The sequence below is a fragment of the Cricetulus griseus genome, chromosome 2 (genome assembly GCF_003668045.3).
Source record: "Cricetulus griseus strain 17A/GY chromosome 2, alternate assembly CriGri-PICRH-1.0, whole genome shotgun sequence".
NCBI classification, from domain to species: domain Eukaryota; kingdom Metazoa; phylum Chordata; class Mammalia; order Rodentia; family Cricetidae; genus Cricetulus; species Cricetulus griseus.
Genome location: NC_048595.1, coordinates 151209170 through 151221672, shown reverse-complemented (window position 1 = coordinate 151221672; position 12503 = coordinate 151209170). Strand labels below are relative to the sequence as shown.

Sequence of the window (12503 nt, the reverse complement as noted above, 5' to 3'; positions counted from 1 at the left end):
TTACATCTAAACTCACCACAAACTAATGGTGATCAAACTGCTAATCTGAAACAGAGAATGGAATTCTCAAGGTGTGATGGTTCCTCTCCTTATACAAGTAATAATTTCTATTTTCAACCTTACAAGGTTTTTAAACCATTTCTTATATCAATTTCTAAGTTAAATATCTCCCAGGAACTTGGCACTCTGATATTTGTGAACTGTACACAACCACCTACCCACCCGTACTGAAAATATACCCCAATGGGAAAATACCTTTGCAATACTTTCCTATGTTTTTTCCATCTAGGTTTATAACCCCAATGCCAGAGCTGCTGAATTACAAGCTACACAAGAAGGAGAATGGTGAGAGCTGACAAAGTGGGGAGGTAGCTTAGGGCTACATTTTACCCAGTCTCCATCCCACATCATTAAGAAAACAAACTTCACTCTCTGCCTCTGAACACACTGAGTATGAAGACATACTGGTAGATAATGCAAGTCACTCAAGGGACTTAGACACATTCTGAGAAATTATTTTAAAAGCATTTTTACCAAATGTGACAGCCACAATATCTGGAAGGTTTTTGTTTCAAGATATCAGTGACTAGATGATGACCCAGATTATCCAAATTTGGGATTTGGAAATGGAAGACTATTTTGGTGTGTGTTTGGCAACTAAATAGTGATGAACCCTGTAATTCCTCAATATTGAGTCAACACTGGTAGCAGTTGCCCTGAAGTGGCTTTCTTCTTAAAAGGTCATTCAATGTAAGATATTAGTATTCCTGCAAGTTAAGGAGGCAAAGTAAAATAGCATCCCATAGAACTGAGCTGCCAGATGGCACTCATACTGAGAGTCCATGCTGCTGGACTCTCAGGTTAGCAGGCAGGCTCTGCTTCACTTCCTAAAGAAAACTGAGCTTGAATCCGGCAAGTGCTGAAACCCAGAAGCTCAATTAAATGCAATTATGAAATACTTGATAAACACAGGAGAATATATGACCTAAGAGCAAGTGCCAATAATGCTGAAGGCTGTTGTAGGGCACAAGGGAAGACACTGACTTAAGAGTAAAGTGGCCTGAACTAAAATCCCAGTCCTGATACTATTAGAGATGGGAACTTAAGCAAGTGTCTTAACATTTTTCATCTGCATTTCACCCTTGTATAAGTGGGTAATGAACTTTTAGAGCTGATGTAGAGATTAGATTAGAAATACCACATAAAGGCACTCAGCACATTGATGGCTGGTAGAAGACATTCAGTGGATGATAATTATTACATTATTATTCAAATAATAAAGGATACTTCAAAATTAATTTTACAGTTGCTTTTGGAAATTCACAAAATCATGTAATTAAAATTACAACCATCATGGTAACAATAACTAATGTTTATTGAGCATGCCTATTTATTAAGTCTGCAGAACACAGGTAGAGTCAACACCATGCACACTTTGCAGAAAACAAAACAAAATACAGAAATAGGCAATGTCACACAGCTAGTGGAGTGACACAGAATAGCCAGCAAGCAGGGTGGCTGTGGAGTGCACACTAAACTATTGCACCACTTTGCTTTGATGATGATTAAGTTAGGTCCTTCATCATTGTACAGATGCCTGCTTTCTTTGTATTTGAACTACTACACACTATTATATGCTATGAATTTAGAAGGGACTAGCCAGGTCTACTTCACGTCACATACAATTTACTCAATTAGCTTTTGTAATTCAGTGGGGTTTAGTAGACGCAGAACTGAGGAATCATTAACTTGATTTTTCAAACATTTTCACTTTGGAAAGTAAGCCCTTTCTCATTAGAGGTCACTCACTCCTCCTTATCCCAGCCAGGCAGACCCTGGGAAACACCATTTTCTGTGCCTGTTGACTTGCCTAGTGAGGACAGTTCATATGAGCACAATTCTATAATGCCCTCTTCTTGTAACTGGCTTCTTTCACTTAGCATGAGTTTTTAAAAGTTCATTCATGTTGTACTAGTTATCAGGTCATCATTACCTTTAATTGTTGTAGTGTAGATAAACTGATTACCACATTTTGTCTATTCATTCTCACTTGGAAGGACCCTGATTTTATGCATTCATTCTGTGTTCAACTACTTGAAGAGCAACCATACTATTTTCCAAAGTGGTAACACCATTTCCAATACCCATCTTAAGTGTTCAAGGATTCAGCTTCTCTGTAAACACTCCAACACTTGTTAATGTCTGTCTTTTCCTTTTTCTTTTCTAAAAATATCTTAGTGGATGTTAACACTTTATTTAAAATAATCCAATTTGGCTTAATCCAGCCCCAGTTTTAGTAATGCACTGACAAAATGTTGCCTTTTCTCTTCCCCTATATGAAGACCCAGTGAGGAGTCACCATCTGTGAAGCAGGAAGCAAGCTCTTACCAGACACTGTCTACTGCTATCTTCCTCTTAGACCTCCCAGATACAAGAATCTTGACAACTAAATCTGTCTTGTTGCTAAGACACTCTGTTTGTGGAATTCTGTTATAGCATTCCAAATGGACCAAGACACTAGCTAAAGCCATCATTAGAAAGAAATAGGAACCAGTTTACACGGTATGCAAATTTTCTGAGTGAATGTTAATGTTAATATAGTTGGATATGGACCACAAAGTGAGAAGTCTGTTTGGGCAGTATAATTTTAGTTAATGTTTTCATAGAAGACAAACCAAAAAAGTGAAGGTAGGTTTTAAAATAACAAAAATGAAAGAAAGAAAAAAAAAATCAAGGCATACAAGAACATGTCCTGACACAGCCGAGACACCAACACTGTAGGCTGCCTTCTCAACAGTACCCTTATCTACCTCCCCACACCCCCAGGTAAGCCACTCAGTTCACAGAAGACCCCTGGGCTATCTTTACTGGCTTGAAGACACTTCACAGCTGAAATGAAAGAACAGGGCTTTAGTCTAGTTCTTGGTTGGTGGAGAGGCCTACTCTTTCCTCCTAAAAGCTATTGCCAGCTACCTAGTGTCTCAGGCTCCCCTGTAACTGTGAGTACTCCTCTGACAAGTGATGACCAATAGGGAAGGGGCTGCCTGGAAGTCTCTAGTGTTTGTGTGGTGGCTCGGTGACATTTTAAGTCTTCCCAGCTCCAGTTCTAGTGCTGCTGGTGGCTATTTCAAAGTGAGGACAGGGCAGACCAAGGAGAAAGTGTAAGGCCAACAACCTTATTCCTAACTGTCCCACACATGACCTCTGTTTTCAGACCAGGCTTCTAGCCAGAGAATCAACTGGGCTCCCTGTTGTTGAAGCAATCTCTGGCTTTCATTTCTGTCACTTGAATTTGAAAGCATTCTGAAAGTGACAGCAGGTATCCCAGTTTCACAAGAGTCCAGGAAATGGTAACAGTGCAGGCAAATCAGCAGAGCCCAGTGTGTGCTCTGAGAGGAGATGGAATCTCATGAGGAAAAAACAAAAAAACAAAAAACAAAAAACATGACAGACCGCTCTAAGAGCTGAGGATGGTGGTCTTGTACTCATCCTGCTCAGATGTGGACCTCTTAAAAGAATCTGCATATGTACCATTGCCAGACTGTTTTTCTATCTACAAAGTGCATAGAGCCTGAGGGGGTGGGCTGACTTTATGACCAGAGTTCATGTTATAAGCATGCAGTTATAGGAATAAGACCAGTCAAATAGAGCCTGTTTCACAAATCCACTGAGAGTATATTGCAGCTCCTTCTCCCAAGCAGACCAAATTCATTGTTAATGTCTAGTGAATCTTAAGGGCATTGTATTTTTTTATCATACAAAATGTGACTAATTTAAAATATGCACCTAATGGTAAGAAGGAAAGTACATGGAGATTCCCCATGCCCAACATCCGGGCCCTAGAATTAGCAACTTGTCCTCCTCATAAGGAAGATCTTTAGTTACTGGGAAACCAGAATATATTATCTTCTACAAACTGCTGAGGCCAAAATATGGCAGCCCATCTGACAACATATTTTTTTCCATTTGAAATATAAAACAACATGTAGAAACGGTTAGTAAATCAACACCAAGTCCCATTTTATTAATGTACCTATGAATACATTTAAAATAAAAAAACATAAACTCACCAATCTACCAAAATCAAAAGTAATCTTTAAATTTAGACTTAATTTCGTGATATAAAGCATACCTATATTTTATTGCTATTAATTTGTTAAAATCACCTAGAAAGAGGGATCCCTAATTGAAGAGTTGCCTTCATCAGATTGGCCTTTGGAGCTTTTTTTTTTTTTTTTTTTTTTGATTAATGATTTATGGAGGAGGACCCAGACAACTGTGGGCAGTGCCAACCCTGGGATGTCTAATAAAGTGGGTTGAACAAGCCATGAAGATCAACCCAACTACTCAATGAGTAGCACTCCAACATGCTTTCTGCTTCATTTTCTATCTTCATCTTCCTATCTTGAACCCCTCCCCTGGCTTCCCCTGGTGATGGACTAGGACCTATAAGCTGAAATAACCCTTCCCTCCCAAGCTGGTTTTGGTCAGTGTTTTATCACAGCAACAGAAATTAATACCAAGAACATGGGGCATTGCTGTAATGAATCCAACTCTATTGTTTTGGGAAGGACTGTGAGAAGACTTTGGAGCTTTGGGTGAGAAAAGGTCTGTGAGGCCTTAGAGCTTAACAAGCTGGCATTGGGTGCTTGAAACAGAAATGTTGAGAGAGGTACAGATGATTAAGGCCTGGCTCATGAAGTTTCAGCTAGAGGAAGATTCTTTACTAGAAATAAAATACCATAAATAAAATAAAGGTGTGGTTGTGCACACCTTTAATCCCAGCAGTCAGGAGGCAGGGGCAGGTTGATCTCTGTGAGTTCAAGGCCAGCCTGGTCTACAAAGGGCATTCCAGAACAGCCAAGGCTGTTACATAAAACCCTGTCTAGAAAAACAAACAAAAAGACAGAAAGAGAGAGATGGAGAGGGAGAAGGGAGGGAGGGAAGGAGAAAGAAAGGAAGGAAGGAAGGAAGGAAGGAAGGAAGGAAGGAAGGAAGGAAGGGAGGGAGGAAGGGAGGAAAGGGAGGAAAGAAGGGAGGAAAGGGAGGAAAGGGAGGGAGGAAGGGAGGAAGGAAGGAAGAAGGGAGGAAGGGAGGAAGGGCGGAAGGGAGGAAGAAGGGAGGAAGGGAGGAAGGAAATGCCCTTTCTCTAACATTCCTTCCACAACCTGTGGCTTCAGCAAGAAGTAGGCTGTGTGGGCGCCGTGGAAGCTGACACTCACCTTCACCAGTTCAGTGTAGCCAGTCTCCCTGGGTGTCCACCATGGCTGAGCCTTTAGGCCATTCACATTGTAGAGGGAACGCTGCCAGACAGAGGCGAAATGTCCTCTCTTGTGCCCAAGCTCATACCACTTATATGCCTGAAAGAACAGAAAGGCTGTTTCACACTGGTCTTTTGGAGGAAATATTTTTATTTCAAAATTAAAGGAAATAACATAAGCTAATGCAGATGTTCCTTGTGTGGTGGGGCCATCTTGCAGACCCACTGTAAACACTCTACAGTGAAAACCTACTTCCCCATAATGCACAGCATATTCTTTTTCAGCACCAAAGCTCCTGCAGAGGGCCCTCTGACAGACAGGGCCATAGCTCACTGCCATTGATCAGCATCATAGATAGCATGGTGCTATATATTGCTGCCCTGGGGGGAGCTCAAAAGCCAAAATTTGAAGTATGGTTTCTATTGAATGCAGACTGTTTTCACACTCTACAAAACTGAAAAAAAAAATATGACCCATCTTAATTCAGGGACTATTTGCACTTTGAGATAATTAAATGAAGATCTTACCTGATGAGATCTGATGAGAATTCTGTGGTTTAACTGAGCTTCTACAAGCTGTTAGGATAAGTGAATACTAGCACTTATTTTCCCTTTCAGGTTGTCAGCTCCTCGGAGTCTGAATTCATGCCCCACATATTTTGGTTTCTACACATTTAAGCCAGTTTAGGATTAATTTGTTGAGTAGACACATAACTTAAGATGCCAAAGGAGGCCATGTTTTTATTTAGTCTTCATTTTGTAAGTTCTATTTTTATACTTTCTTTAAGAAGTATGGATTGTGATTAAACCACTTCATTTACTATTTACTGAATTTGGATGCTAAAATGAAAAGTAATTTCTTTTCATAGTAACTTTCTTTCCTACAGTGACAGAACAGGTAAAAGGAAAATATTATTCTGAGTTGGCAGTATAGTATGGTAGCCCATATCAGATGTTTTGTTAGGAAACTTTTGCTCATAGTATACTACATTTTCTGCAGTAAGGGACAGCACTCATGGCATCAGGTTGGCTCTTATAATACAACTGGCATTTAAGACTAGCTTTTTCAGGGACAGCTGGCAGCAGAGTACTTGATCCATATGGCTGGTCCAAATGAGGCCCTGCCATCTGCCACCAAGTGGGCCTCCCCCAGACTGCCTGCCCATGTGCCCATTGTCTTTGGAGAGGAGTTTCCTGAGGCACCCTAAATAACATCTCTGCCATAGCTGCATCTGGTCTCAGGATTGCTAGTTTTGAGAACCCTCCCCACTTCATATACAGTGCCTCTTCATCTAGGCCAGGGTAGCCTTGAACTTGGAATCCTCCTGCCTTAGCTTCCTGAGTGCTAAGATTATAGGCCTGTGAGATCCTCATACCTGGTTAAATATATGTGCTTTGATCAATAAAAAGGAACATTTAATGTTAACTTAAACGCCTTCCAGATATAATAATTTTAACTCAGAAGCTATTAGTGTCTTTTATTTTATTGTATAAAACAATTATAAGTAGATAAAATCATATTTTAGTGTATGAAACTATTAACTTTTGATCAAGTTTCAAAACTTTCTTGCTTGCACTATAAAGGGTGGGATTGATGTCCTCCTGTTTTCTATAACACTACACTCTTTGCCTTTTACATAAATGACCTCATCAGATCTTTCTAACAGCCCCAAACATCTCCATTTTATAAATGTTGAGACTAAGGGTTATAATGGCTCGGTTATTGGAACTAGAATGCAAGTCTCCTCAAAACAAGTTAAAAAACCCTCTCTCTTTGTATCACTTTTCAAAACCATCAAAAAGAATCTTATTTAATTATCTTTCTCATTAAAATCTCAAGGAGCACACATGCTAATACTTCTTATACATTGTCCTTGAAGCACGTATAACTTGGGCCCAGAGTTTTTTAAAGCCTAGAAAGTTAAAATGGCTAATTGATGTCAGGAAAAAAAAGAAGAAAATAACACTCATCTTTGAAACTAATTTGATCATTATTGTTTCAGCCAATTTGAATTTAGGGCCTTATTTCCTAAGCCTTCTGCTGTTGAACTCAACACTATTAATCACAACATATGATTTTTTTTTTTTAAAGTCTGGTAGTTCATTGATTTTTCAATCATCAGTAATTCATGAGTGACTAGGCATACTGATGGGATAATGGAGAAAAAAGTAATTATAGGACAACCGAAAGAGTAGACAGTGCCTCACGATACAGTGTTCAAGGTCTTAGGTTTGAGGCTGCCCTGTGCTGGATGCCTGGGCAGCTGGGCCTGATGGGAGATATCCTTATGTATTCTGTGAATACATGTTTCTCTTATTGGTTGATGAATAAAGCTGCTGTGGCCAATGGACAGGCAGGCTGTAGCTAGGCAGGAAATATAGGTGGGGCTACAAGACTAGGAAAATTCTGGGAAGAGGAAGGAGAGAGGAGCCACCAGAGAAACACCATGTAGTTACCAGGAAGATAGGATGCCAGGCATTATCAGGTAAGACAAGACTATGTGAAGATATTTAGATTAATAGAAATGGGTTAAGCCGGGCGATGGTGGCACACACCTTTAATCCCAGCACTTGGGAGACAGAGGCAGGTGGATCTTTGTGAGTTCCAGGCCAGCCTGGTCTCCAGAGAGAGTGCCAGGATAGGCTCCAAAGCTACACAGAGAAACCCTGTCTCGAAAAACCAAAAAAAAAAAAAAAAAAAAAAAGAAAGAAAAGAAATGGGTTAATAATTAAGAAAGAGCTAGCCAAATAAGAAGCCTGAGTCTCAGGCAAACAGCTTATAAGTAATATAAGCCTCAGCGTGTTAATTTGGACTAAAGGGCTGTGGGACCTGGTGGGACAGAAACTGAACCATCAGCCAAACAGTTTATAGTTAATATAAGCCTCTATGCTTTTATTTGGGACTAAATGGCTATGGGACCAGGTGGGACAGAAACTTCCATCTACCTGGGCCCTTACATTTCCTCTAGGTTTGAGGCTGCCCTGTGCTAGATACCTGGGAGAGTGGGGCCCTTCTATTTCCTGTTCACACTGCTTTGCAGCCTGTTCTGATACACACAGTATCCACTATAAATTAAGCAAGAGCCTTGAATTTGCACTCCTATGTCATTTCCCCTTTATCAGAAATAAAATCCTCACAATGATAGACCAGAAATTTAAAAATTGCTTCTACTGATACATTACAGAATGGACTCAACAAATTAGGGTAGATTAAAAAACATATAAAATGACAACAAAAATTTGTAGAAATTCAGTCAAGTAAGAAACCTGCACAAATGACTTCTACTTTTGTTCTTATTTATCAAGAGTTTTATACCACAATAAAAAATAGTAAAGTCGACAGCCAAGAGTCCCCCAGCTTTCTCCATCCAGCTGGGAAATGAGCCCAGGCCTATTTCTCAGAAGTGGCCCTCAGCAAGGGATGAAAAGAGGGAGGAGCCAAGGCTGACCCCAATTTTGATTCAGAAGTTGGCAATAAAGGAACCAGAGACAGAGTAAAGAGGATAATAACTCAGGGGAGAGGGGGGAGCTTGCTGTGTGATCTCCAAGCAGTGCCTCACACTGGCAGTAGACTTGTGAATCTGCACCTGGAGATGAGACTAGATATGAAGATAAAACATGGACTAAGTTAGGGAGCCTCTGAAGCTTGACCACTGCAGGGCCACCATGGCTTGCCTTCCTCTCTTTCTCCTCCATACTAACAAAGCATTCATGAATGTCCATTTTCTCACCAGCCTCTGCAGCAGAGGCTGTAGGCTTGCCTCTCACTCCATCCCTTCAGGATGGGAGTGAGCTCCATGAATGGAAAGTGGGGAGTGGGGGGTAGGGGGAGTGGGAAGGTAGAAGTAGGGGGGGCAGCTACTTCCCAGAAGGTGAGCTCTGACACATAGAAACACACAGACTCAACACCTAGTATTGGGCTATGCTAACACAGGGCTTCTTCGGCTTGTTTCTGTTCCCTGTAAGGATGAATCCTTGTGAACTTTACAAATTCAAGAACTGTGTGCTGTTCTTTGCATATTAATGATAATTATGCTGGTAGAACAGTCCCCCAGGCTTAAATACAGGGGCTCATAACAAGTGTTCAGTAGTGAATTCATTGTCCTTGAAGTAAGAGCTGTTTTCATCTAAGATCGGAGATAAAGTAGATTTCTTTTATCAGTCTTTGCCCTGTACCACAAAATGTTCAAAGATAAGTTAATTAGTGATGAATACATTTACAGTAGTTGAACACAGACTTTTTACCCAGCATTGGATACTGTGGCAGACATTTCCTTATCCTTCTCATTCAAAGGAGGGTTCTTTTTTACATCAAAACCCAAGAAGGAACAAAATAATGACTACCCATCAGTGATGTCTTCTCCTATCTTCCCCTTCACTTCTAGTGTCTTCTTCTATTTTAGTCAAATGGTTGGTAGGTTAAAGGGGAAAAGTACATGTGAAGAGAAATGTAGAGAGGAAATAATGTCAATCATCCAAACCTCTGCTACTCTGAATTTGTTCCTGTTTCTTGCAGGAGACTGCATAGTCACGACCCCCCTTTGCTTATGAGCTTTCAGCTATCTAGCAAGAATATAAGAATATCTTATATTCTTACTAAGTTTAGAAATTTGAAGCTATGCTGTCCTTAGATGTCACATATGGAAGGCAATGGTTACAAAGAGTCACTGTCTCATTTGTCTTTTTATCTTTGGACAGCTAAGTTAGAATTCCTACATGGTATAGGATGAAAGAGGTTGGCCCCGTTGTTTATCGGCATGTAAGTCACAGTGGATTGCAACAAGGCTAGAAATTCATGGTACATGATTTCACGACTAATGTCATGTTTATATAAGCTGACAGCTGTACTCAGGAAACAGGTAACCACAAAGATAATATGTCACTTGATTTAGTTACAACGTGTGTGTGTGTGTGTGTGTGTGTGTGTGTGTGTGTGTGTGTGTGTGTGTTGCATCTGTCATTAGCCTAGCTACCAATGTTCAATTTAAATTTAATATGACAATTACATAGTTATCCATTAAGACCATGGTGCTTAGGGATTAATCAAATAATTCTAAAAAAAACTACTGCAGAAATTCTAAAATAAAACAAAAATTAAACTCTGTAAATGTTTTTAAAACTTAAAACAACTCTAGAGACCTCTCTATTTCTTAATTTCAAATGCTTTTCCAAGGTAGCATTTTCATTTCTCTACCCATATGGATACACTTAGACATACACACTGGCACACACATACCAAAAGAGGCACTTTTCAGATTGCTTATTTGAAAGCTTGGCAAACAAACAGTAAATCCAAATCCCAAAGATCATATAAGAATACTGCCTTAATAATTTGTGCTAAAAATGTAGAGTTCTAATTGTTTCCTAGAAGGATTAATCCCTCCCCACTCCATTATCTACTGTAGTAAAGTCACAAATGAAGTCAGTAATACCTCTTTGTTCCCGACCCTCTGCATGGCATCTCCCAAGTGGAAATAAAACCGGCCATCATCCGTACCAGGATCCCCGGATTCGATCCCTTCCTGGAAAAGGACAGTGTTAACATACGAAGAGTGACATTTGAGTTATCAGTCCTTGTTTTGTGGAGATTTTCCTTATGTATGAAGTACAATATCTCACATGAAAACCTAAGATTCTGAAAATTATATTTCATTATTAAAATCTGACAGTGAGGTTGGTACACATTTAACAGTGTAAAAATGAGATTATTAATCTAAACTTAACAATACAGCTATCATTAATAGTGGCCTAGTCCATAAATTAGCATGCACTTGGTGTACTTCTACATCGGGAGCAATCATATTCCAATATTGCAGATGATTTCTCTGGCAGGGTACTTTCACATTTATTTTGCTCTCCAAGTCTGACCATATGCCACCTAGAGTCTTTTTATCCCTGAACCCAAACACTTCTTTGCTTGTGTTTCAAGTGATGACAGTCAGGGTGTAAGTGATATTTCTTTCAACCTTAAACAAATGTGTTACCAGTAGTTAATGAAACTTCTTACTAAATTTACAGGATTCAAGCCAACTGGAATTTTGACACATGTAATTTTTACTGAACAATTTCTATTGTGAAATGCTTTGCTATTTTTTCCACTTTTCAGAAAAGCATTAGAATTGAGATTTTCGTTTTAAAAAAAAGGAAGAGAAAACACTAAGAGAATGAATATGGAAAAGCAAAGCAACAACAACAACAAAAGTCTGAAATAGTTTAATAACAAGGATATATTTTCTGAAAATCTGCATCTTTGAGGTCTCCCCACAAAAGGAGATTATCTGAGGGCTGTCAAGATGGCTCAATGGGTGAAGGCACTTGCTGCCAAGCCTGATGACCTGAGTTTGAGTTTCAGATCCACATGTTGCAAGGAGAGAACCAGTTCCTAAGTTGTCCTCTGTCTTCCATGTACATGATAGAGATGCAATGCTCCACATACGTGTGGTTAAAAATATAATAACCGAGCACACACACACACACACACACACACACACACACACACACACACACACACACACACACACACTTAAAAGGTCATTCTCTTCTCCCAGAAGAAGTGTTATTTGCATGATGTTGGAACTACTGGCATGGAGCATCCTTGTTTGTTAAATATCTGCCCTAGCTCTTGTTTTCCCACTGATATGAATGGGAGAACACCATCAGGCCTCCAGAGTGAAAAGAGATGTGAGGGTACTTTAAATCAGACCAACACACACCAACATGGCCCCGGAAGGAATGAAAAGGTCTGCAGTGTCTGATGACAGCCAGGACAGATGAAAATACATGCCAACGAGAGGCACCACTGTTCAGCTCTATGCCTCAGAGTTGTGGACTAACTAGGAAACTAGAAGTCTGTGTGACTACACACAATGTGGTAATTCTCAAGAAAGTCAACAATTGCAGCAGTGAGAATTATTTGAAGCAGTCACAGAAGCAAGCCATAGTGCTACTGTAATAGGGGTTGGAAGCTCTCATCCACTACTCGTACTACTGTGGCTCTTCTCTATAGCCCAGCTTACTCTTAGCTGCCATATTCTTACTATTCAAACAAAGACAAATTGAACTTACACAAACTTGAATTCTCTTCCTCAGTCTCAGTGGCCACATTTCAGATGTTCAGTGGTCCCATGCGGTGGGTGTAAGTAATACACATAAGTGATATTTCTATTACAGCAAGAATTTTATTTAGTAGCCCTGACCAAGAACAAGTGTGATTCTGATAAACTGCTCAGGCTTCAGTTTAATA

The 12503-nt window shown here is 39.8% G+C and overlaps 1 protein-coding gene across 2 annotated transcripts in view; it reads right to left on the bottom strand.

Moving 5' to 3' along the window:
* The window catches only part of Asph (aspartate beta-hydroxylase), a 181376-nt gene that overhangs the window by 28818 nt on the left and 140055 nt on the right, over positions 1-12503 (bottom strand). For both annotated transcript variants that reach the window (XM_027398883.2, XM_027398885.2), the window contains exons 19-20: positions 10693-10782; positions 5223-5360 (exon numbers count right to left, since the gene is read on the bottom strand). In XM_027398883.2, coding sequence (XP_027254684.1) covers positions 5223-5360; positions 10693-10782 — 228 coding nt within the window. The remainder of the gene's footprint in view (positions 1-5222; positions 5361-10692; positions 10783-12503) is intronic.